The sequence below is a fragment of the Dipodomys merriami genome, unplaced genomic scaffold (genome assembly GCF_024711535.1).
Source record: "Dipodomys merriami isolate MVZ:Mamm:240054 unplaced genomic scaffold, mDipMer1.0.p SCAF_55, whole genome shotgun sequence".
NCBI lineage: Eukaryota > Metazoa > Chordata > Mammalia > Rodentia > Heteromyidae > Dipodomys > Dipodomys merriami.
The window spans coordinates 3,188,435-3,216,023 of record NW_027206124.1 but is presented as its reverse complement, the minus strand read 5'-3'; the positions used below and the strand labels follow the sequence as shown (position 1 = coordinate 3,216,023).

Here is a 27,589-nt window from a genome sequence, read left to right as displayed (position 1 = left end):
CATGTAAAGTTTCATCGTGATGTATTGCTGGTCAAAAAGGTTCGACAATATTTTCTGCAGAAGCTTAGAGGACTAGCAAGACCTATTTATCTAGATCATATAGGCCACTCTCTTACGAGAGATTTTCCTGTTCCCATCCTCACTTATATGGTACCCTCTATTTTAGCTGAAGAGTTGATTTAGAAACTAAATCTAGATTTTTCAGTCTGACTTGATCTTCTATAGACATTAAGAAAAATATTTAACTCACTTTTTTTTTACTTTCCTTGCAGGAAATTTATACTTTATCAACATGGAGATTAATCATTTGTATCTGGGAGCAGCAGTACTGGGGGCCAATTGCCTGCCAAAAGTTCTATAAACCAATCATTCTTATTCCATTGCTCTTATCCTGCATCTCACCCTCAAATTCGGCCTACCTATGGCATTCAGGAGGCAAGTGAAAAACTTTGTGAAAAATTACTCAGATGCTGAAATAAAAGTCAGGGAAGCGACTTCTAATGACCCATGGGGGCCCTCTAGTTCTCTGATGTTAGCTATCAGTGACTTGACTTTCAACACGATTTCACTCTCAGAGATTATGAATATGCTGTGGCAGAGACTCAGTGACCATGGAAAGAACTGGCGCCATGTGTATAAATCTCTTACCCTAATGGATTATCTCATCAAGAATGGATCAAAGAAAGTTATTCAGCATTGCAGAGAGGGCTTCTGTAATCTTCAGATGTTAAGAGATTTTCAACACATAGATGAAGCTGGAAGAGACCAAGGTAACAGTTAAAGAAGCTTGTATAGTGTGTCTGAGGATTAGGAGGTCAGGGTGGTTCAGTTAAAACAGGGATCTAGGGAAAAAGTTGTTCTTAAATGAACCAACTACCTTTCCTCTAGGGTAGTTATGATTCTAGTTTAATCCTCTGTGTTTACTATTAAGTCATGTTGGTGAACAATATGATTGTCTTTTTTGTTTGTTTTGTAGTACTTGTACTCTTTTTGTGTATGTGATTTATTTGTTTCTTACTAGAGATTGCACCAAGGGCCTCATGCTTGGCAAGCACTCTACCATTGACCCACTTCTTCGATCCTCTTAGATTATTTTTTAGAAAAGATCTGTGCTTTTTTTTAAAATTTTTTTATTGTAAAGATACCATACAGAGGGTTACAGTTACATGAGTGAGGCAATGAGTACACTTCCTCTTGAACATTGTTACCCCCTCCATTGTTTTCCCCCTACCATCACCTCCCTCCCTCCCTTCCCCAAGGTTCTTTGTTTTTTTTTTTTTTTTTTTTGATTGTGATTAAGTGATTACTTAATTTCCGGAAATTCACAGTATTGTGGAATAATGATGCTCATTTAAAGTCACAAGTTCATTCTAACTTTCCTGGAGCAAATTGTCTATCACAGTCTGTAATATATAACGGTGCTCACATGTTATATACCATATATGTGATCAGCAGCATGGGGATATTTGGTAGTGGTTCAACCAGATGAGTGGGAGTTCTTTGTTTCTTAAGTCCTGTTAGTTTTGTCATATCACCTAACATTTTGGATTTATCATCCACTTATCAGGGAGACCATGTACTGTTTGTCTCTTCGTTCTTGGCTTACCTCGCTCAACATGATTCCTTCTAGCTCCATCCATTTCCCTGCAAATGCCATTATTTTGTCATTTCTAATGGCTGCATAATATTCCATTGTGTATAGATACCACAATTTTTGGATCCATTCATCTGTGGTGGGGCATCTAGGTTGTTTCCATATCCTAGCTATTGCGAACAGTGCTGCAATAAACATGGAGGTGCATGTGTCCTTGTATATTGGTTCCTGTTGTTCAGGGTAGATGCCTAGAAGTGGTATGACTGGGTCGTAAGGGAGGTCAATCTTTAGCTTTCTAAGGACCCTCCAGACTGCTTTCCAAAGTGGTTGTATGAGTGTACATTCCCACCAGCAGTGTAATAGCGTTCCTCGTTCTCCACATCCCCTCCAGCATTTGTCGTTGGCTGATTTGTGGATGTGGGACATTCTGACTGGGGTAAGGTTGTATCTCAGGGTTGTCTTTATTTGCATTTCCTTCACCACCAGGGATGATGAAGATCTGTGCTTTTTTTAAAAGGCAATTTTGTTATTTATTATACAAAAGGATTTCATAGTGATATTTGTAACAGTGCATATAATTTACTTTGATCAAATTTACCACCTTTATTCATCTTTCTTATTTTTCTTCCTTAGTCTTTCACTTACACCCAGACCAACCTCAGTTCCTTCTATTTCTGTTTCCTGAGTAGCTGGGACCAAAGGCATTTGACACTGGGCACTATCCCTGAGGTTTTTGGCTCCAGGTTACACTACCACTTGAGCCACAGTTCCACTTCTGGCCTTTTGGTGGTTAATTGGAGATAAGTCTCATAGACTTTTCCTGCTAGGCTGCCTTTGAACCATGATCCTCAGATCTCAGCCTCTGCAGATTAGCTAGGATTATAAGTGTGAGCCACCAGCTCTTGGATTTCTTGCTTGTTTTTGAGATGGTTTTACTAACTTTTTGCCCGGGTTGGCCTCAGACCATAATCCTTTTACTCCACTTTCCAAATAGTTGAATTGCCAGGGTGTGTCACCATGCCCAGCCCTTTATTTTTGAGATGAAGTGTTGTTGTTGTTGTTGTTTGTCAGTTTTGGAGCCTGAACTCTGGGTCTAGGTGCTGTCCCTCAGCTCTTCAGCTCAAAGCTAGCGCTCTACCACTTGAGCCACAGCTCCACTTCCAGCTTTTTCTGCTTATATGATGCTGAGGAATTGAACCCAGGGCCTCATGCATGCAAGGCAAGCAGTCTACCACTGAATCACCTTCCCAGCCCGAGATAAAGTTTTGCTAGTTTTGGCTGGGCTGCCTTTAAACTCATAATTCTCCTGCCTCTGCCTCCTGAGTAGCTGTGATTACTGGCATGTTCCATTACATCTGACTAATATATTTGTTTTCAAAAGGATGTTTAAGTTGAGTGTTGGTGGTTCACATTTGTAACTGTAGCAAGTTGGAGGCAGAGATCTGAGGATCTTGGTTGAAGCCAGCCTGGGTAGGAAAGTCAGTGAGACACTTACCTTTTATAAGCCACCAAAAAATATGCTAGAGGTATGGTTCAAATGGTAAAGTGCCAACTGTGAGTAAGAAAGCTAAATGAAATTACAAACAAGGTCCTGAGTCCAAGCACACACATACACATTCACACAAACAAACGCGATGTTTAACATACTTAGGTTCCTGTAAAATGACACCTTAAAGAAAATGAATAAAATGGGAGGTATGACATCTTGATATAATGTCTCTGTAGTTCATAATTACAGTTAGGTTGGAATTTTAGTCATAAATAAAGATCCCAAAGACTCTGGAGCCATCAAAGACTAGTAGCTAGAAATAGTTACATGGATATAGAAATTTAGGTCATAAAATCTTTCTGTCAAGGGTAGAAGAGCTGGTAAAATAGAGAAAAGATATAGAAAACTGAGATGATTCAGTGCTTGAGAGTCTACAGTAGTAAAAGAATCAGTACTTCCTCTCCAGCTAATGCAGTATTATAATTTGGATTTAAAGTCAATAGTTACATGAATCACAGGAAGAGGATAAAATTTAATGCAATCCCAGTGAATGCATTTAAAAATAGATCTTTTGTAAAGGAGGTTTAGGTTTACAGAAAAATTATGCAGAATTTCCACAAGCCTTCCAACTCACAAATGGTTTCTTCTATGATTGGCATTGGGCAGTGTGGTACATTTGTTACAATTGATGAGCCAATATTGATACTGTTAACTAAAGTTCATATTTTACATTAGCATTTCATTCTTAGAGTAATAGTTATATGTGATTTGATAAATGCATCCTGTGTCTATGATCCAATATTATACAGAATAGTTGTCCTGCCCTAAGCTTATCCCATAATCTGCCTGTTGATCTTTTTTTTTTTTTTTTTTTTTGCTCACTCCTGGAAACCCCTGGTCTCTAAAGTCTTGCCTTTTCCAAGTGTCATAAAGTTGGCTCATAGGCATACTTAGTTCCTTTCACTTGGCAACATTCACTTAAGATCCCTTCATGTCTTTTCATAGCTTAAGAGCTTGTTGTTTTCCTTTTTCATAAAACAGCTTTGCTGAAATATAATTCCCATGCATACAAATCACCCATTTAAGATGCATGATTATAGGTTTTGGTATATTATGTTACTTTAAATATTGTATTAAAATGTGTATATCTATGTATAAATATGTAACATTTGTCTTTTTTAGTATGCAACACAGTGGCATTAATAACATTCACAAAGTTGTCCAACATCACCACTATTTCTAAAACTATTTTTTTATCAGCCTAAACAGAAACACTGTGACCGTTAAGCAATATCTCCCCATTCCCAATTCACCAAACCCCTCATCTACTTTTTGTTTCTATAAATTTATACATTTTAGGTATTTTATATATGTGGAGCATATAATCTTTGTTCTTTTGCATTTGAATTATTTAACTTACTATAATGTTCTTTATGCTGTAGCTAGTGTCAGAACTTAAAACTTGATTTTTATAGTTGAATAAACAAAACAATAGCACAAATCACACTTGTTAGTGTTGTATATACTATACTTTTAAGTATTTTAGGTCAGAGTTGAGGCTTGATGATGAAACTGGAGGAATTTTCATGAGTTTTGATTATCTCAGATGCTTCATCCAGAAATTATAAAGGCATTAGCTTTCATGAAGATTAAATTTATTTTTAAAAATTAAAGTACTAATTAAAATTTGCATGTCATGTCTCAAGAGTAGGTTTTTAAAAAGGCACATTTCCTTGTAATTTATAAAACAGTTATTCATTTAAAGTTTTATTCCTGAACTAAGAATGCTGATGATTTTATAGAGAGGCCAGCCCCTGATCTAAACAACTTCTGAGCTACTTTGGGAGGTAAAATAGGAAAGTGTGTAACTATACAGTATATAAATATACAAACCTGTTCGTGCATTTATTATACCTTATATCTATAGGTACAATACATATGGATATGTTTAAATCCATTATCATAAAGAATTATTAGATTCCCTAACAGTTGAGCTTAGACCAAAAAAAAATAAGCCCAAGTACACAACTCTAGACTTCATGAGTACTCTTGATGATTTGTTAGTACCAAGAGAGCAGGAAAAATGCAAATTAGAACTGATACATCAACAAAGTTCCTTTATTGATTATAGAAGGCCTAATAGCTGTTGATTAATAGCATTGTTACCCATTAATTAAATTAATACATATTAATGAATATAATTTCACTGGGGAATATATTATATTAATTATATCTATCTTCTTATTTCCGGTGAATGTTGTATCCTGGAAGAGTAGCTCTTGGCATAAGCTATATTTAAATGTGCCTTTATTGAACATTGATGTATGCCCAAAAAAGTGTTACCAATGGGGGTGTATAGTCAAAATAGTTTGGAAACCACTTGCAAGCTTCAGTCTACCTTTCTACTTTTATTTCATCATTCTTCAATGTAATATATTATAGTCACAAGCCTTCCTAATGAATGTATTGTTTGCTTACATAGCTATGTGCTTGTACTTTCAATGTTTATTTTCCCTACAGTGTTCTTTCCTTGCTATTTGTTGAACTCTGACTTAGTCTTCAAATGCTATCAGAGATCTTTCCTCTGCATTTCCAACTCTTTCTTTCTTTGGACAGAACTAATTGCTACAATATTTTATTTTTAAGATCAGTGTGGCACTTTTTATAGTATATTTTATTTATTACATAATTTAGATATATCTTTTTAACTAGATTCTGAGGGAAGGTGTAGTATGTTAATCTTTTCACCCTCAGACCTTGGCACATAGTAGATAATAAGTAACTTTTGCCAATGCCTGTGGCTCATGCCTGTAATCCTAGCTACTCAGGAGGCTGAGATCTGAGATGTGTAGCTCAAGTGGAAGAGCACTAGCCTTGAGTACAAAGAGGCTCAGGGATAGTGCCCAGGCCCTGAGTTCAAGCCCCACAACTGACAAAAAAAAAAGACGTTTGTCAGAAGCCAGATGCCAGTGGTTTGCACTTGTAATCCTAGATACTCTAGAAGCTGGCATCTGAAGATTGTGGGTTCAAAGCCAACCTAGGCAGAAAAGTACGTGAGACTCCAGGATCAAGTGGTAGAGTACTAGTCTTGAGCACAAAAGCTCGGGGACAGAACCCAAGCCAAGAACCTACCCCCACAAAAATTTTTTTTGTAAGACCCCAAAAGAAAAAAGGTAGAATGTGAAGTCTACTGAGAAATTAATGGAAGAAAAACTGTAGTGACCTAGTTATCTGAGTCTGGAGCATACTCTAGATTGAGGTTGTCATAAGAGAAAAGAACAGAAAAGATCCTATAGAAGGGGCTGGGAATGTAGCTTAGTAGTAGAGTGCTTGCCTAGCATGCATAAAGCCCTGGGTTTGATTCCTCAGTATCACATACACAGAAAAAGCTGGAAAGGGCACTGTGGCTCAAGTGGTAGAGTGCTAGCCTTAAGTAAAAAAAGCTCAGGAACAGTGCCCAAGCCCTGAATTCAAGCCCCGGGACTGGCAAAAAAAGAAAAAGAAAGATCCTACAGAAAAATCTTTCAGCGTTTTAGTTTCCTTTGCCCAAGTGTTGCTCTCTGGAAACTGCATGGCTTCCTCACATCCTTTAGTCTCCCCTCTCAGAAAATTCTCTGAGACCTTGTATGTTGACAGTATTTATTAAAAGAAGTAACTCCAACTTGCTCTGCACTGACATATCCTAACCATGCTCCTTGTTTCATTTTTCTCCATAGTTTGTCTCCAATACCATGTGTACTCTAATTTCTTTATTGTCTGTCTCTGTTTAGTGTAACATAATCTTATGGGGGCAGGGACACTTTGTCTGTTTTGCCATCCTATATTTCCAATATAATCAACAATGTGTATTACATGTTCAGTATCTTAAGGTGCCTTACAGGGGGAAAAGCTACATTTTCAGTCCTTGGTTTTGTAAGACAGGGTTTTGCTATATAGATCAGGGTGTTCTTGAACTCTCAGCCCTTCTGTCTCAGCTTCTCAAGTCCTAGAATTACAAGTATCTGCTACCAGTAGTGGTTAGATACAACTTTGATATGAGGACTCTTGTCTTTTCTATAAAATTCTCAATATTTATCTCCAGAGTATGTTTTCCTATTATTTTAAATTCTTTTGAAACTTCTAGATGAATACTGGGCCTTGTAATCTGTCCTTATGGCTTTCAATTATATTTTTTGTCTTTGTTTTTTGTTTTCTGTCAGTCATGGGGCTTGAACTCAGCTTGGGCATTGTCACTGCACTCTAGGCTACTGCTCTACCACTTTGAGCCACAGCTCCACTTTTGGTTTTCTGGTGGTTTATTGGAGATAAGAGTCTCATGGACTTTCCTGCCCTGGCTGGCTTTGAACTGTGATCCTCAGATCTCAGCCTCCTGAGTAGTTAGGATGACAGGCATGAGCCACCAGTGCCCAACACAAACTTTTTTTTTGTATATGAGGTTTGAACTTAAGGCCTATACTTTGTTAGGTGTTCCAACACGCAAACATATCTCCAGCCTTTTTTGTTTTGATTGTTTTTATGAAAGGGTTTTGTTTTTTTGCCTAACCTGGCCTGGATGTGATCTTAGTATTTATGCTTCTCCTGAAACTGTGATGACAGTTGCCTATTACTGTTCCCAGCCCTTTCTGTTGAGATGAGGTCTTGTGAACTTTTTGTCCAGGCTGGCCTTCAACTGTGACCCTCTTGATCTTAGTCTCCTGAGTAGCTAAGGTTACAGTTATGAGCCACCTTACCTGGCTCATAAATTTTTGAAGTGTCTGATAAACAATTACAGCTCTGGCCTCCATAGATGTTTTAGTCTAATGGAGAAAGGACAGTTATCAAATGGGTAATTGCAAACTGTGAGAATACTATAAAGGACAAGTGTAAGGTTTGATGAGGGTATCTGAAAGCAGGGCCCAACCACATCTGAGGCCCAGGTGTGTGGGCAGGGCACAGTGGGAGGGGATTACTAACTGTCTGTGGAAGGCTTTTCTGAGCAAGCAAAATTGCAGCTCTTCTATTGCCTGGTGCTTTCTGTCCTTTTGTCTTTGAATGGCTGTTCAACACTGAGCTGTATTGCTTCCTTAGTAAGACTTTCTGTAAGCACACCCCAAATTAATGTTTAGCACATCAGACCTTCAGCTACTTTCTTTAGAGCATTTAGCTTTATTTGAAATTGCTTTGATTATGTCTATTGCATATTTCAGCCAACTAAAATGAAGTGTCTCTTCCTTATGTTGCAATTGCTTAGAACATTTCTGAAACTTAAGTGTTCAGAAATGATTTAATGACTGCAGAAATTGGTGTCCTTGTTCATTGATCTTTTGCGTAGCTGTTCTAGTATTGTTATCTTCTAGGTGTTTTCCTTGGGTTTAGGAGGATTTGGTCTTTGTCACATTGGTCCTGCCCTCATTATACTAAAGGGGAATTGAGTATTTTTCTAATTTGAGTTGCATATTGTTCATTCTACTCTTGACTTAGTGATTGGCATAATGGTTGTTCTAAGCTGGTCCTATCAGAATCATTCTCCCAGATTCTTCATATTGGAAGCAAGAAGGAGACTTCTTGGGTTGCAGAGCATGAGGTGTGAATCTGAGGTGGTGAGATGTGAATTTAGAACTATAGACGTCTGTGTTCATATCCAGGTGAAAAAGTGACTATGCAAGAAGAACAAATGAAGATGTTAGGGCTGAGGTTGTGGTTTATGTAGTGGAGTACCTGCCCTAGCAAGCATGACACCTAAACTTCAAATCCTCATAATCAGACACACCCCCACACCCAAAGAAGGCATTTTACAGAGAGGAACAGAATAGAAGTTTTCTGCTTTCTTTGTAACTGAGGCCCAGTTATAATAGTGGGTTTTCATGACTTTTGCCTCACTGATATCAAATTGAATTTCTGTCACCTATAACTAAAAGATGCCTAATGAAAACAATACATAGCTTTATTTTCATTTTTATCTATACCTCAACTAACCTTTTCATCTTGATGGGTTTAGTATAATAATCCTTGGATATTGATGTGTTGTATAGTTTCATTGCTTATTTCAAAGAACCCAGGTTTTCTATCCTCCCTTCCCATGTCTCCCCACCCCCTTAACACAAAGCAGTTCTGCCCAAGTTTGTTCTAATACTATATCCTCCTCCTTTTCTTTTCAAAATTGTATTAATTTGAAGTAAATAGATGTCTTCTTACTACTACTGTTTGTCTGATCCTTGAAGCAAACTTGTTGGTTTTTAGATTGTCTCATTTTCAGCTTTGATGCCTTAGAATAGCTAGGTAAGTAGGGAGCCTCTTGATGGCAATAGAGCAAGGTGAGGGCAGTGGGTAGACTTGGGTAAGATACCCATTTCTGGGTGGTTTTTCTCCCTATTTTTGTTACACTGCTACTTTTCTCATAGTTCTGGGGGCTGAGTAGTTCAATCTCAAGTCACCAACAGCTTTGGTTATCTGGTGAGGGCTGCTGTCTGCTTCCAAGATGGTCCTTTGATGCTGTATCCTTGGAAGAGAGGGCCATTGTGTCTTCCCGTGGGGTAGGCAGAGGGCAAGAAAGAGACTACTGGCTTGAAACCTCTTTTCTAAAGGCTTAGATGCCATTCACATCATGGCCAAATCATTTCTTACAGGCCCACCTATTTTGGGAACATATTCAAAGCATAGAAATTTGTCTACTCTATACTGGTTTATTTCCCCCTCCACTTTACAGATATGAATCACATTGTGCATATTACTTTAAATCCTTAGCTCATACACCTAGGTCAGCATTACTTCTAATTCATTCCTCTTCTGTGTATGCCTGAATATAGTTGGATTTATTGTGGCGTATGGATAGCTTTTAAAAGGAAAATCCAAAGTATTTAATATGAAAAATGTAGTACTAACATATGGTATGATTTTACCATGTATATATGCTTTTTTTACTTAAGCTATATGAAAGAAATATATCAATATTTTTTGTTATAACTTTTTTACTTTGTTCACAGTTTCACTTTAATTTATTTAGAATAAAAATCATAGCCTTAATCTGTGTTTCTTTTTCTAAGCAAATTCAATTTTTTATACAGGACATTATATTCGTCAGAAGTCTAAGCAAGTCATAACATTGCTGATGGATAACCAGCTGCTGTACAATGAGAGGGAAGTGGCATGTCGGACGAGACTGCGTACCTCCTATTCGATGGCATTTTCTAAACGATTACTTGGCACAGGTAACTCACCAACAGCATGTGCTTCCCTCCCAACACCAGAAACTGCTGCAGCTTCAGAGAAAAAGCATGAGCTTCTGAAGGCTTCAAGGCTACATAATAAAAGTACAGACAATAAGCATACAATATCTAAATACATTAGATATCATTTAAGAACACTAAAATAGAAGGTAATAGACTTTAGTGGTAAGTGATCAATACAGTTTTAGAATATTCAGTAGAAAATTTTATGACTGTTTTGAGAATGTATTTATTTTGCATTCAAGTAAGATGGTTTTTTAGCTCATGCATATAATTCTAGCTACTCAGGAAGCTAAGATCAGAGGATCAAGGTTTGAAGCCAGCCCAGGCAGGAAAGACTGTGAGATAAAAGAAAAAGCTGGAAAATGAGCTGTGGCTCAAGTGGTATAGTGCTAGCTTTGAAGTGGCGGGGCGGGGGGCGGGGGGGGGGGAGAGGAAGAAAAAGGAAGCAAAAAAAAAATATCAGGACAGTATGTAGGCCCAGAATTGAGCTGCTAGGTCCAGCACACACGCACGTATGCACACACACGTGCGCGCGCACACACAGATACACACACACACGCACGCACGCACCCCCCCCCCCGATTATTCCATTTGGCATCATCATTCAGTGTTGTTTTACTCATTGTTTCTTAAGACAACGTGTGTATGTATACAGGCACTACTTGATCCTACAAACCAAAAGTTGAAATTTTCTAAAATGTACCTCAAAATTCTAAGTGTGCTCTAAATATTCTTCTAGGATTATACCTTGTGATTCTTTACTTTGCCTAAAACTTTAAATCTGGATTACTGAACTTTTTAAGAAAGATATTTATTTATAATATTGTAATAGAAATTAGCAGAATATTGTAATAGAAATTTTCAGGGGTATGCTTCCTAATTATCTTTAGTGTGGTTATGGGCTAAAGGTTTGTATACTCCCAGAATTCATATGTTGAAATCTAGTAATAATATTTTGAGGTGGAAACTCTGTGAGAAGAGTAGGTCATTAGTGTGAAGACACAAGAAGTCAGGAATCAGGGAGAGGGTCCTCCCCAAACCTGATTATACCGACACCCTTATCTCAGACTTCCAGGCCTGTAAGAAATATATTTCAGTTGTTTATAAAGCACCCATTCAATACAGCTTTGTTATTAGCAGCCCAAGCAAACTAAGATATTTATTAAACAAGACTATAAAATAGCTGTAGCTATTCAATACAAATAGCTAATTCCAGATGTCAGGTAGGTATGGAAAAATTTTTAAATGGTAATGGTAACACTAGCAGAGACCAATGTACCTAAAAATCATACTTCTCTGATTCAGTTGAGAGTTCTTAAATGGCCTCTCAATTTGTTCTTATCAGCTGGGGAGATGGAAAGGTGTTAAAGAGATGGCCCTTGAAATGATAATAGTAAAGACCCCCCCCCCCCAGTGCTTCTAAAAGTAGTAGAACCTGTTGTTGTTGTTGTTTTTTTAAAGGTTATTCATTTCTTTGGAAATAACTCTCCAGAAGAAACATATACCCTTTCTGAAATATCCTCATAGAAAAACAGGGATGGCTTTATTTTAGGGCAGGTAGTGAAGGGAGGACTTTTGGACTGATGCAGTGAGGGCCAAATCTGTGCACAACAGGCAGAGGAAGAGAAGAACAAATACTCTCACTCTGGAGCAGACACAACACGAGTAATTATCGGCTTCAGGAATGAGTCCCCAAATCACTACAAAAGTAACTGATCTTGGAGCCATTTTTATGAGTCATGCAAGAAATTCTAATTTGTTGCTTTATAGTCATACATTATGATTTTGTTTTCTTAATCCAAAATTATATCCACCAGAATTTTGACACATTTAATGACTAGGCTGAACTCTACAATGGCTTTATTTTTCTTTCTTTCTTTCTTTTTTTTTTAAATCATGAAGCTGGGAGTGGGACTCTATGCCTGTTATTGTAGCACTTAGGAGGCAAAGGCAGGAAGACTGAGAGCTAGACCAGCTGCACAGTGAAGAGACTCCTATCTTGAAGAATACTCAAAACTATGGTTACATAGTTTATTTAATACCACATACATATGTTGAGTACTATTTACTGTCTGCCAGGTATTACTCTCATTATGGTAAACAAGTTGGTATATTCATGCTTTTTTTTGAATTGACATCTTGAAGTATACTGTGTGCTTTTGCATCTGTTTCAATAAAATGTTCCAAGAGAGTTTTGGTCAATGATGAATCATTTTAATGAATTTATAGGAAGTACTACTTAAAGTAAATAGTGAATGTTTGGATGGAAAAGCTGTTGCAAATGTGTTAATATGTTAGATTATTTTTGTATCATTTACCCACTATGTTTTAGCACATACATACTAGAATTAGACTTGTCTGGGTTTGTGTTCAGAAAAAGAATAATTGGATTAAGTAAATCTAGCAGTGCTAACCATTACCATGTGTGATTCTAAAGCTGTATTTAATTTTTTTTTTTGGTAGGTCATGGGGCTTGAACTTTGGGCCTGGGCGCTATCCCTCAGCTCTTCAGCTCAAGGCGAGTGCTCTACCACTTGAGCCACAGCACCACTTCTGGTTTTCTAGTGGTTTATTGGAGATAAGAGTCTCATGGACTTTCCTGCCCAGGCTGGCTTTGAACCGAGATCCTCAGATCTCAGCCTCCTGAGTAGCTAGGATTACAGGTGTGAGCCACCAACACCCGGCTGTATTTAAATTTTTTATTAGCATAAATTAATTGTACAAAGGATTTCATTGTGATATTTACATACATGCATATAATGTAGTTTGATCAAATTCATCTTATCTGTTACTTTTCTAACTCATATTCTTCTTCCCTTCTCCTTTTTAACAGTTTTTAGTGGATTGTATTATGCTATTTGTATATATATATATATATATATGTATATATAAAATATGTACTTCAGCCATATTCATCCTTATAGCTTTCTCTTTTTCTACTCTCCCTTCCCCTTGGTCCCCCCTCACCAATGGTCCCTCTTAAAATCTCTCCATCCTCCTCCTCTTTTTCTTCTTATTTATTTAGATTCCATGTATAGGAGAAAACTTGAAATATTTATATTCAGAGCTTGGCTTATCTCATTCAGAATGATGACTGCCAGTTTCATACATTTTCTTACAAATGACATAATTTTATTCTTTATTGCTAAAACTGTATTTTAAAGAAAAGAAACCTGACAAGTTGAGAGGAAAACAGGATAAGAAAACAAATTGGACAGAGATATCCTTAATGGGGCAAGAGAAGTACAAATGAAAACTTAGATCAGTTAGAATTAGGTCATAATAATAAAGGCCATAAAAATCCTGGTAGCTTTAACATAATAGGAATTTATTTCTCTTCTAAAACAATCCAGACAAGGCATTCTAGAACTGATATGTCTCTCTATAATGTCTTCCTGTCTTATTCCTATACCAAACTTAACATTTAACTTCTACTTTATGGTTTGTGTTTATTCCAGGATTTATAACTGCTTGCATGGCAGCTATCTAGTCTGTATTCTGACCAATAGGAAGGAGGAAAGGCTGAAAATATGAATGTCTCTTCTTGTTAAGACACTTGTTAAAAGTTACACATAACATTTGACTTAAGTATTTCTTAGTACCCAGTTACATGGACACTCCTAGCTGTAAGAGATACTGGGTGGCTGTGTGACCAGATGAAAGTTAAAAGATTTCTATTATTAAGAAGGAAGGGACTGGGTGCCAATGGCTTATGCCTGTAATTCTAGATAAAGGTTGAGACCTGAAAATGATGGCTTGAAGCCAGCATAGGTAGGAAAAAGTCCATGAGACTCTTACCGCCATTTAACTACCAAAAACCAGAAATGGAGCTGTGACTCAAGTGGTAGAGCAGCTTAAGAGACAGTTTCCAAGCTCAGCCCTGAACTCAGCACTTAGTATCAGCAGAAAAAGAAAAAGAAAAGAAAGTCAGGTATAGGTGTCTCACACCTATAATCCTAGCAACTCAGAAGGCTGAGATCTGAGCATCATAGTTTGAAGCTAGCACAGGCAGCCAAATCTATGAGACTCTTATCTCCAATTAACCACAAAAAGCCCAAAGTTGAGCTGTGGCTCAAGTGGTAGAACATTAGCCTTCAGGATAAAAGCTCAGAGAGACAAGACCCAGGTGCAGAGTTCAAGCCCCAGGACTCGAAAAAAAAGAAAGAAAAGAGAGAGAGAGGGAGGGAGAGAGAGAGAGAGAGAGAGAGAGAGAGAGAGAGAGAGAGAGAGAGAGAGAGGAGGGTAATCTCTATCAAACAAAGTATCTGTTAAACATTATATCTGTTTGAGTAAAAGGAATAAAAGTTATGTTTGTATATAGAGAGAAAAATCTGAGTAGGTAATTGAGAGTTTTCAGAGCAATTAACAAAGGACTGATAATAAAAAGTATTTGGAAACTTCAGTTTGATAGAACTCACAACTAGGAACCATTGTAGACCTTGAAGAACAGAAGGATGTTTAGCATAGTCACAAAACTTAGCTTTCTTATTACTGAAAACAGCTGTTGGTAGAAGATAATTCTTACTGCTTGAAATGAAAATGTAGTTGAAGTGGAGCTTTGTGAGAGTCAGTTGTTTCAGTCCAGGCACAAGATCTCCAAAGGGTAGTCATGTTTAAAGATAGAATAACATATAGAGAGGCAATACCAGTGAGTAAATGATGTATTGGAAAAGAAAGAGAGAAATTGAAAATAAGTCCAACATTTGAGTTAGAGAAAATAACAGGCAAGTGATGGTCTCACACAGGTAAATTTCCATCAAGAAGGAATTTAAAGGCGTCTGTAAGTTATTTAGTTACGTGAAATGTAAAATTGAATGCATTGCTAGAAATTTGATTCCCAGGCTTCAGGATCTAGAGCTGAAACAGCTGCGCCTAGCTTTTCTGTGGTAAATTAGCAAGGGAAAAAAGGTGCTTTGAAGTAGGTTTTACATTTCACCACTTTTTTTTTCTTTTTCTGTTTCCCCTATTCCTGGATGTTTCCCCTAAGTTTTAATTCTGGTAGATAGCTTGGGTGGTTTTCATTTGGATGATTTTGATTTTGAAGGAAGAGAGGAGCAGAAGGATAATTGCTGCTTGATGACAAGATAGAAAGCTGCAAAAAGCAGTCACAGCTCAGCATCTCTGGCTGTGTGAGTCAGAGACAGGCTTTTCCTTGCGTTGGTCATCTATCTGATCTTCCACAGTGAGATCTTTAGTAATAGTTTGTGTATTACAACCTGTGTTAAAGAAGGAATAGTATGGTCTCTGTTAAATGTACAGCAAACTTGCCTTATTCATGGGTTTATATAACAAATCCATGTGTAACATGTGAGTTTTGACCAAATACAATTAAAAATAATAAAGGTTCAAAAGAAAAAGCCAGGTACTGGTGGATTTTACCTGTAATCCTAGCTACTCAGGAGGCTAAGATCTGAGGACTGATATTCTAAGCCAACCTGGTGAGACTCTTATTTGCAATTAACCACCAAAAATCTGGAAGTGGAACCATGGCTTACCTCATAGAGCACTGTTCCTGAGCACAAAGGTCAGGGACAGCACCCAGGCCCTGAGTTCAAACCCCAGGACTGGAACAAGAGGGGGTAGGGGTGGAGAGATGAGAGGTAAGAGAAAAGGGGAGAGGAGAGAGAGAAAATTAAGAAGCTTGATTGGAAAAGAGGGAATGATGAGTAAATAGTAACAATATATCAAATCAAATAAAAAGTTTTCTATAAAACAGTAATGCTCAATCTTTGAGTTAAAAAAGGTTACCTAGTGGGTAAGTGTTCAGTGTAAGTCATAATGGACAGACCACAGACTTTTTTTTGGGGGGGGGGTCCGGTCATGGGGCCTGAACTCTGGGCCTGGGCGCTGTCCCTCAGCTCTTCAGCTCAAGACTAGTGCTCTACCACTTGAGCCACAGTGCCACTTACGGCTTTTTTTCTTTTTGCTTATGTGGTGCTGAGGAATCGAACTCAGGGCCTCAAGCATGCAAGGCAAGCGCTCTACCACTAATCCACCTTCCCAGCCCTAGACCACAGACTTTTATTCTAAGAGTCCTTGTACTTTTTTGAGAGATTAAGAACATTATCAAAAACAAATGTAGAACTTGGAATGTGGCTTAGTGGTAGAATGCTTGCCTAGCATGCATGAAGCCCTGGGTTCGATTCCTCAGTACCACACAAACAGAAAAAAGCCAGAAGTAGAGCTGTGGCTCAAGTGTAGAGTGCTAGCCTTGAGCAAAAGAAGCTCAGGAACAGTGCCCGGGTCCTGAGTTCAAGCCCCAGGACTGACAAACAAACGTACTTGATAAACTTTCAAGGAATCACTCCAAAGTAAATGAAGAGAAATACAGTACATAAGTTCCAAACAAGTGGAAAAGGTGGGGGGAAAATTACATAGCAAGAAGTATGAAGTTGGGCAAATGGAAACAAAATGGTAAAATGATGCCAGATACAGGGGTGCAGGCTCATAATATCAGCACTCATAATATCAGTAGTACAAGTTTTAAGCCAACCTGAACCTGGGCTGTAGAATAAGAATTTGTCTCAAAAAAAGAAAGGAAAGCTGTTTTCCTCCTTTTCTTTCCCTCTGTCTCTGCTGTCCCCCCCAATAAGCTTTTCTGCCTGAACCATGTGGCGGGTTTCCTTTTGGGCGAACCTTATGTCTGGTGCCGAAACCCCGGGAGGAGACAGAGTCAGAAGTCGCTGGATCCCCTCCTCTTCTCTTCTGAGGGTTAACCCACCTCCTTGACCACCCCTCCTTGGGCCAACTGCAAGAAAGAGGAACCTCTCCTCGATTTCTCTCCTTTATCATTGCTAGCTACCCATCCACCATACTATCTCCTCTCTACATCTGGTGAGTGACCACTCTACCAGCCCTCTGCTGTCCGACTAGACATGGTGCCACACCAGAGGATTCCTACACCTTATTAGCGGGTCATTTCTCATTTTGGGGATGCCTGAATTGAGTCTGACCATCACTCTAGAAAAGGCTCTGGGAATGGATTGGGACACTGGCCATTCCATTCCTAAGCTTTTAACATTCACCAGACTTCTCCCCTTCAATGTCAATGTGACTGTGCCCCCTGCGGGGGTCCTCTAGGTCCTATGTCTCACAAGACTCCCCCTCCCTCACCCCCGTGGTACTCTGCCCCTCTACACTCTATGTCCTAGCAACTCCCACTCCCCCACATGGTCACCAGACTCCCTGCGCCCCCCCCTCCCAAGCTGGGACACTCCCTTGGGATGTCTCCACTCTTCCTCTCTTTAGATAGTCTCCTACTCAAGCCAAAATGCCTTATAGGCTAGAAAATCGGTCTCAATGGCCCAACCTTTGGCTTGTGCCAGCAAGAGTGCGATGTAGGCTGGGTCCCAGGGACAACCCCCTCTAGGTTCCCTCTCAAAGGCTAGCCAATCTGGGTTTGAAACCAGATCTAAAATCAAAAGAAAAGTATCTGCTTAGAAATTTGGCCTCAGTATCAACTGAACAATCGCAAAATTAAAAAACTTAACTGCTTAGAAATTTAGCCTTAGCACCAATTGGATAATTGCAATCACTGACCAAAATACAGTACTTTGGACCCCATAATATTGCAAGATTTGGATAACTTCTTCCAAGGCAATGGTAAATGGTCAGTTTCCATAGGTTCAGGTTTTCTTTTTCTGTCCTTTTCTGTGTAAGCAAATTTCCTCTGTTGACCTTCACCTCTGTCTTCCAGACATCTCTTCTAGAAAGGTAATTTCCTCTGTCTTAGTTCAATCCCTCTCTCCCTCTCCTCCCCCCTCTCCCCCCAAATCTCCTTACTGGAGATCATTTAAAATCGTCTGTCTCTCTGTGTATTCCCTTGAGAGCACCCATCCCTGTTAAGAGTGTGTCCCTTCCTTTCTGCTTATTTGTCTGCTTGTCTGCTTGCTTGTTTACTTATTCAATAAAGCTCTGGCAAGTTTTCTTACCATCATGCCTTCTTTGGAAATTTGCCATCTTGGCCATGTGGTGGGTTAAGGGTTTGGACTCACCTGACCCTCACCTCTCCACCAAGCTTACTACGTCTGTACCCATTTATTCTTAGATGCCTTGCTAACAAAGTTGCCACCTCTCTTCACAGGCCCTGGAAACTGAGTTCTGACCATTTAATATGTTTTGTTACAAGAGAGGTCTACACATACTGTTTATTGTCAGAATTTTGGGTTTTGAGTTGTGCCTTGCATTTTGTTTGGTGTTGCCTGTTTTTCTAGCATTGACCACGTGGTTGTGTCATACAATGGGTAAAAATGTATTTTCCCACTGGAATTCAAGAAGCTTTATAGCCAATTTTCATTTTTAAAAAATCTAAGTGCTTTAAAATGTGTGTGTATGTTTGCACATGTGCATGCATAAATATATTCAAAGTAATCTGGTCGTAATACATAAAATGTCATCATGGTATCAAAATTATTTGCTTTTTGACTAAAGGAATTAATATCAAGTGTGCTGTTTGTTAAAAGGAAAAATCTTTTTTAATGGAAGCTGTGATATGAGCTAATCTAGCAAAGGACTCTGCCCCCTTCAACCTGACTGGGAAGAGTCACAGGCAATTCTAAAATCACCTGACTCCACAGGCTGAAGGAAAACTGGCAGTTTTAAACTTAGTCCTCAAAGAAGCTTATCAGATTTTGGTGCAAATAAGTATGTCTAAGTATGTCTAATCCAAACACAAATTTGGGAAAAACCAGTAAGGTATACATTGATATAAGATCAGCATATCATTCTTTATGTCCATCTATGAAAGTACTTATGCACTATTAAGTTTGCCACATTTTTAATATGTGTTTTCCAAGTATGTAAGCCATCTTGGGCACAGAGCTGACAGTGGTTTATTTCAATCTTCAGTAGTAAAGTGTTATATTCAGTTAAACAGTTTTAAAACTCTCAAAGAAAAAAGGAAAAAGAAAAGTAAGATGATAGGAGTAAGTCCAGAGGTATTAACACACTGTATTACTTAACAGATTAAATTTATCTGTTAAAAGTCAGAAATTGTTGGGCACCAGTGGCTCATGCCTATAATCCTAGCTACTCAAGTGGCGGAAAGCTGAGGATCACAGTTCAAAGCCAGCCCAGGCAGGAAAGTCCATGAGATTCTTATCTCCAATTAAACACCAGAAAACTGGAAGTGGGGCTGTGGCTCAAGTGGTAGAGTGCTCACGTTGAGCTGAAGAGTTGAGGGACAGTGCCCAGGCCCAGAGTTTAAGCCCCATGACTGACCAAAAAAAAAGTCAGAAATTATCAGATTGGGAAAAAGAAGTCCAGATATAAGCTGTAGTAAAGTCCACATTAAAATTGAAAGTAAATGGACAGAGGAAGATAAAAGAGGCTAATGAAAGGAAAGCTATAATAAGCTTAAAGTAGAAAATAATAATTATAAAATGTTCAATACTCCAGGTAAGTAGAACATTTCTAAATATAAATAAGTCCAGAAAATAACTTCAAAGAACATAGAGCAAAAAACATACCTGTCAGGTATTGATTAATGATTAATTAATTAATGAATAATTTAAAAATATTTTATAATTATATATGATATGATGAAAGTCTTTACATTTCAAGAAATCTGGATCATGCATACCACTTTTTCTTTAACATACTGTAAATCAGTTGAATTTGGAGACAAAAAAGATGTTAATTTTTTATACATTTGAATAGAATCAAATAGAAGATTATTTCCATTCTTGCTAAGTTAGCTTTGTGCTGGAGGCCTAGTAGTAACCTTTGCAGTAAAACAAGTAACAGAAATTAAAAGCATAATTATCGAATTGGGGAAAAAAATTGCAGATTGGATTCAGGAAAGGTCTACAGACATTAAAAAATAAGAGTTTTTTTTTTAAAGATGACTAGCTATAACACCAAAATATATAATTTATATTCTATGTATCATTCACAAGCAGCAAATGGTTCTTTAAAAAGATACCATTTATAATTAAAAAATCACTATATTTAGGAATAAGTCTTATAAAAATCTATGTAATTCATACACTGAAGATTATAATGCTTTATTGAAATACAATAAAGAAGACCTATATAAATGGAAAGAAATTTCATGTTAGTCAAAATTAAAATATGATCATGTTACTTCTTTCTAAATTGTATAGTTAGTAGTTTCTCAGCCCAGTCTTGATACTCCTTTTGTTTAAACCAGACAAGTCTTTGTTGTGAGGGCTAGGTGTTATAGGATGTATAGCATTATCCTTGGTTTCTACCCAGTGGATGCTATGAGCAAACATCTCTTTCTGTTGTAACAATCAAAAATGAAGACATGACCAAATGTCTCCTGGGAACACAAATTGCCCCTCAATGAGAACTACTGATTCAATGCAATTACAATCAAAATCCAAACAGGATTTTTAAAATTGAATTTTATGGGCTGCTAGCAAAATTTATTTGGAAGAATCAAAATTCAAGACTAATCAAGAACAACTGGGTGTGGTAGTACACACTTATAATTCCAGCACTCTGAGGCAAGAATGGGAGTTGAAGTTCAAGGCCAGCCTAGGCTATATAACAAGACTCTGCCTCAAATAAATAAATAAATAAATATACACATCAAAGCGTTGCTTTTGAAAAAGTATAATCTGAAGGGTTTGCCTTTCTAAGAAATAAGGTGAAAACTGTGGTGATTACAGTGTGATGCTCATGCAGGATAGTTACATAGACCAATGGAACAACTTGTGTGTCCCCAAAAGAGCTGTACAACTGAGAAATCAGTCAATGACATAGGTGACATTTCAGATTGGTGGGAGAATGATGACTTTCAAATAGTACTGAGAGAACTTAGAAAGTGGCAAAAACTCCCATGCTCCTGGATTGGAAAGATCAACATTGTGAAAATGGCAATACTTCCCAAGGCTGTCTACAAATTCAATGCGATACCTATCAAAATTCCAACCTCATTCTTCAAGGAAATAGAAGAGGCAATCTAAAAATTTATATGGAACAATAAAAGACCCCGAATAGCAAAAAAAATCCTCAACAGAAAGACCACTGCTGGAGGAATATCAATACCAAATTTCAAATTCTACTATAAAGCCATAGTAATCAAAACAGCTTGGTACTGGCGCAAGAACAGACCTCAGGACCAATGGAATAGACTTGAAAACCCAGAAATGAACCTACAGACCTATAGCCATCTAATCTACGATAAGGGAGTTAAAAAAAATAGAATGGAAGAAAAACAGCCTCTTCAGTAAATGGTGCTGGCAAAATTGGTTAACTACTTGTAGAAAACTAAAGCTAGATCCTTATATATCACCCTGCACCAGAATCAACTCCAAATGGATCAAAGACCTCGGAGTCAAAGCAGACACTCTGAAAACATTACAGGATGGAATAGGAGAAACCCTAGGTCTTGTTGGCACAGGCTGAAATTTTCTTAATAGAGACCCAGAAACACAACAAATCAAAGAAAGGTTGGACAAATCGGATTGCATGAAATTGCAGAGCTTCTGCATGGCAAAGGACATAGCTAGCAAGATCTATAGAAAGTCCATGGATTGGGAGAAGATCTTCACTAGCCATACAACAGACAAGGGTCTCATATCTAAAATATACCTTGAACTCAAAAAATTAAATCCCCCAACAACAAATCTTCAAAGAAACAACTGCCCAATAAATAAGTGGGCTAAAGACTTAAAGAGAAACTTCTCTGAAGAGGAAATAAGAATGGCCAATAGACACATGAAGAAATGCTCAACAAAGAAATGCAAATCAAAACAACATTGAGATACCACCTCACTCCAGTTAGAATGGCTAAAATCAAGAACTCTAATAACAACAGATGCTGGAGGGGATGTGGACAGAAGGGAACCTTACTGCATTGTTGGTGGGAGTGTAAACTTGTTCAACCAATTTGGAAAGCAGTATGGAGGTTCCTCAAAAGACTCCACATAGAGCTCCCCTATGACCCAGCAATCCCACTTTGGGGCATTTACCCAAATGTTTACAAACAAGACCACACTAAAGCTACCAGTACGACTATGTTTATCGCAGCATTATTTACTATAGCTAAGATATGGAACCAACCCAGATGCCACTCAATAGTTGAATGGATCAAGAAAATGTGGTATATATACACAATGGAATTCTGTGCCTCCATCAGAAAGAATGACATGGCCCCATTTGTTAGGAAATGGAAAGGCTTGGAAAAATTATATTAAGTGAAGTAAGCCAGGCCCAAAGAAACTTAGGTCCCATGGTTTCCCTTATTTGCAATATCTAGTGTATGTCTGAGTCAAGCAGAAAAGGTCAGATAAGGTGATATTAGGGAAATGAACCCTAAGATATGTATTCAAATGTTTTTTTTCTTTCATGCGATTGTTTCTAACACATAAGATTATTTCTTTGTTGCTTTGTATATACCTCCCCCACAGTATAACCCCTGCTTTCACTGTATTTGTTGTCGGTATAAATTGTGGAGGGGAAGGGGAAAAACAAATCTTTTAAATAGGGATACAGGTGGACCCATTGCAACAATGAGATGTACAAGTCGTTATGTCGAAAATGAAATTTACAACTTTGGGGGGGCGGGGAGGATTGGGTAGGAGGGTGGGGGGAGGGTGGAAAGGGGGAAAAAAACAAAAAACAAATAGTACTGAGATGACTGTCCATACTGAAAAAAAAAAAACAAAGTTAGGTCTCTTCCTCATAACATGCACAAACATGGAATTTCTAGATGAATTAAGGTCTTGATGGTAAAACTTAAAATACTTAGAAGAAAATTCAAGATGATATCTCTATTATGTTGGGATAAGAAAAGATTTTGTAAGAACATAACAGAAAAGTTTTTACTTTTTATGTGTGATTTTGCCTTTTTCATTTGTGATTGTGGGGATTGAACCCAGGCATTCATTTTAATTATATTGTCAGTTCTCTAAGAGCAAAAAACTGTTAAAAAGAAATTAACAGGTGCACTTATGATGGATCTTGGGGTAAGCTCCAGCGATCTGTATCTTATATTAAATTACATTAACTATATCATATTTGATTACTTTTTGAAAATTTTGTACTGGTACTGGGGCTTGGAATCAGGACATGATGTTAGCTAAGCTTTTTCCACAGCAGGCATCCTACCATTTGAGTAGTTCCAGTTCTTTGCTTGTTAATTTGAGAAAAGATTATTTCCTAATTTTCAGATAACAGTCAGGTTTGACTGACCCATTGATTTTGGCTTCATGAGACCCAGAAATAGAACCAAGTCAATCTGCTTAAGCTTCTAATTTAGAGAACTATGAGCTAGTAAATGGATGTTGTTTTAAGCCACTAATTTCGTGGTCATTTGTGAAAGCAGCAGTGGAAAACTAATAAAACTATATTAAATATAAAATATTTCTTTTGTTGCCTGTGCATTGAGGGTTTAAAAAAATCTTTTCCCATATCAATGTCAAATGATTTTTCATCTAAGTTTTAGTTGATAGTTTTAGTAGTTAGCCTTTTGTCTATTTCTTGTTGATTTTGCTTGCTGAGCATCGTAAGAATGCAGATTTATAGCATTTCCCTAAGACCATTTATTGAAGAGGCTTCCTTTCCACACTACCTGTTCTTGGTTCCTTTGTCTATTCTTTTCCACTCTTGTATTTGTCTGATTTTGTTACCAGTACCATCTGTTTTGATTAGCTTTTTTAGTAGATTTTCTTGTAGTACATTTTGAGATAAAAATTCTCATGCAAAAAGTGAAAAAAAAAACCTTCACAAGAATAGGAAAAAATTCCAATACATAGAGCCAAGAAAGGATTAGTATTCAGAATATATAAAGAGGGGCTGGGACATAGCTTAGTGGCAAAGCGCTTGCCTCCCAAGTGCAATGTCCTGGATTCAATCTCCAGTACCAAAAAGGAAAGGACAAAAACAAAGAATATATAAAGAATTCTCAAATCAATGAAAAAGAGAGCTGAAAAGAAAAATGAGGAAAAATGGAAAGCATTTCCCAGATAAAAGGAGGAAGCATGTAAGGCCAAGAAACACTTTCTAAAAAAACTTCAGCTTCTATTGTTCTGTAATAGCAACAAATTATAAAATTAATTTTAAGGATATATTTTATAATAATAAAAAAACCATCGATTACTATATTGTAAGCGATTGTTTTTCTGTTTGTTGAGCTAGTTTGTTTTTATGAATAAGCTCTTCCATCTCTCTTCCTTTTTTCTACTGGAATGTATTTGTTTAGTTATCAGCCCATTTCTATACATCTTGCTAATGTTTAGGCAGCTCTGACTAGGCACCTAATTTGAAAGCAGTGGAGAATAACAGTTGTGAGCTCAGGTTCTGGAGCCATGTAGCTTCTGTTTGGATTCTGATGACTTGGGAGATCTTGGACCTGTTACTTAAACCCTTGTGCTTCAATTTTTTTTGCGGGGGGGGGGGGGGGCGGCGAGGGTCTGGTCTTGGGGCCTGAACTCTGGGCCTGGCACTGTCCCTCAGCTCTTCAGCTCAAGGCTAGCGCTTTACCACTTTAGCCACCTTCCCAGCCCTTGTGCTTCAATTCCTGTAATTTGCCCTTAGTGGGTTTTTTTTTCCCCCACTCATCATATCTAAGACCAATTGTTTTCTCTATAGTTGGTGTACTATTTCTTATTTTGCACACTTTGGTACAGAAAAGAGGGATTAGTGATCTGTCATCTTCATTAGAACCCCTGGACTCTGCTCTGTTTCCTATGTGTCTTGTACATGGTTCTGCTCATCTGTCCAGTGGGGTTATGTATCCTGGTCCTATGGGGTTGGGAAATGTCCTCCTGCTTCAGCTCATCTGCCTGATTCAGTGGGGAGCCATACCTTTCCCTTCTGTTAAAATGGCGGTATCTTTATTTACACACTGTCACATTCTTTCCTTGTAACTACTTCTACTTTTCAGTCATAAAAGGAAAAATGCATTGTTCAGTTCTTTACATTTTCCATGTATGTGACTATTGATGCAAAAACCTCAGGAACTTAACTAGTACCGCTTCTGAGGGAGAAGGGATGTATGTCATGGATGTTGTTTCTTTTCTTGTCCATCAGCTATTTTCTTTTAAAAATTACTTTTAGTTGTGTCTGTTTCTGTGTAAGATTGTTGTCATTAACTTTTTGATTTAGTTTTGACTTTAAGAAAGTACTTGAAAGGTGAAGATAGGAGGATTGTAGTTTGAGGCAGGGATTGGCAAAGTTTGTAAGATCCCAAATCAAACAAACAAACAAACAATCTAAGTATGGTCCTGTATATCTGTGGTCCTAGACACTCAGGAAACAGAGTTAAGAAGATTGGCATCCAAGACAAGTATGGGTAAAAGCATGAAATCCTACCTAAGAAACAAACTAAAAGCAAAAGGACGGGGGACATGGTTTAAAATGGTAGAGTAGCACGAGTTAGAGTTCAGTCCCTATTACCAGTAAAGTAAAAGAAAGAGAGAAGAGAGTGAAGAGTTAATACAGGGAGGTAGAGGGAAGGGGGAGGAGTAGGAAGGAAGGAAAGAGGGAGAGAAAAAAGGAAATATTTTATTCAATATTGGTGATGGGACTTTTTTTTTTTGCCAGTCCTGGGACTTGAACTCAGGGCCTGGGTATTGTCCCTACCTCTTTGTGTTCAAGGCTAGCACTCTACCACTTGAGCCATAGCATCACTTCCAGCTTTGTCTGAGTGGTATATTGGAGATGAGTCTTTCCTACCTGGGCTGGCTTTGAATCATAATCCTCAGATCTCAGCCTCCTGAGTAGCTAGGATTACAGGCATAAGCCACTGGTACCTTCTGAAATATTTCTTTTGAGCCTCCCACAAGTAAAAACTCTATAACATAGCAACATCCCCAGTCAAGGTGCTAGGAATTCTGTGTCACAGTTTCACTTGGCTTTTTTGACCCAGAAATCAGCTAATGTACACTAAAACCAGCTTTTGTGTGACTATTTTTCCTCGTCTCTGGAGCTGAGCAGGTAATTCCATTTTCTTATTTTTCTTAAGAACTCTTGGAAGTGTCTTAAATTTTATATGTCTTTGTTGGCAAAATGCTGAAATAAAATTTTCTTAACTCCTTTTTAAAATCTCCAGCAGTAAAAGTTTATCCATTTTTTTCTCTTGTCTTCCTATTTCAAATTTAATTTTTAGGAATCTGCCTAAATATCTTTGCTTTCTTGTTCTTTATATTTCTTCTCTTCAATATTTTTATTTATTTGTTTATTGTTTATTTTACTCTGTGTGCATGCAAGCATGCACATGTGCATACATGCCCATTTCTAGTTTGGGCCTGGATGCTGTCCATGAGCTATTTTGCTCAAGACTAGCATTCTGTCACTTGAGCCACAGCTCCATGTCCAGCTTTCTTTCTTTCTTTTTTTTTTTTTTTGGTGGTCAGTTGGAGATAAGAGTCTTATAGACTTTCCTGCCTGGTCTGGCTTTGAACTGTGTTCCTCAGATCTTAGCTTTCAGGGTATCTAAGATTACAGGCATGAAACACTGGTGCCCAATTCTTCCTAACTTTGTAGTCATGCTATTCCTCCACTAATCTCAACTTTGACCTTTCAAGAATTTATAATAATTCTTATACACTGTTCTCTGTCCTTCTGAAGCACCTCAGAACTGACTAGAAACAGAGCAGACACAGAGGTGTGTCAGTAACGGGTGTTGTGGAACACCTCCCAGAGCTTTGCTCTGAGGTCCAGGTGTTCCTTCCCTCTGCAACTATAGGGGTGCAGCTAAAGGTTTGCTGGAAATTCCTGATAGCTAAAGAAAGGCTGTTCACTCAAGGTCATGCCCCCTTCACGGGGGAATATACACCCAGTGGCTTGAATGTGGTCCAGTTCTGTTGCTTCAAGGTAGTAACTGCGAAGATATGTTCAAGAGTAGCAGCTTCTGAAAGGAGTCTTCTCTTTATACCTCATTGCAGCCCATTCCATTTCCCTAACTCTTCACAGATACCTTCAGAAAGCACTTCCTGATAAACTCCCCACATGGAAATAGGACAAGTCTACTTCCTGGGGAAATAGCTTTTCTTCTAGTCCTAAAATCTAGGGCACTAATAATATGTACACACAAATAGAGAAGAAATAGAGAATAAGCAATTAGAGCAAAATGTTAACAATTGTTGTACATGGCTAGTGACTATGTAGATTTGTTGGTGGCTATTCCAACTTTTCTGTTACATTGAAATTATGAAAAAGGAAAGCCTAAAAAATACCAAGAGAAATAATAGTTGCTTGAAGATGCTTAAGTGTAATTATGTTCCAATTAATGAAATTATAATCAGGTTTCCAAAGTTACGATTCTCCAAAAGTTTTAATCACCATAAGAATTTACTTTTTAAATCAGTTCTTCTTTAGCCCACTGCA

The 27,589-nt window shown here is 37.8% G+C and overlaps 1 protein-coding gene across 3 annotated transcripts in view; it reads left to right on the top strand.

Annotated features, from left to right (window-relative positions):
- Positions 1-27,589, top strand: part of Enthd1 (ENTH domain containing 1) — a 98,604-nt gene that overhangs the window by 5,097 nt on the left and 65,918 nt on the right. For all 3 annotated transcript variants that reach the window (XM_069999590.1, XM_069999592.1, XM_069999589.1), the window contains exons 2-3: positions 273-770; positions 10,127-10,270. In XM_069999590.1, coding sequence (XP_069855691.1) covers positions 422-770; positions 10,127-10,270 — 493 coding nt within the window. In that variant the 5' untranslated portion in view covers positions 273-421. The remainder of the gene's footprint in view (positions 1-272; positions 771-10,126; positions 10,271-27,589) is intronic.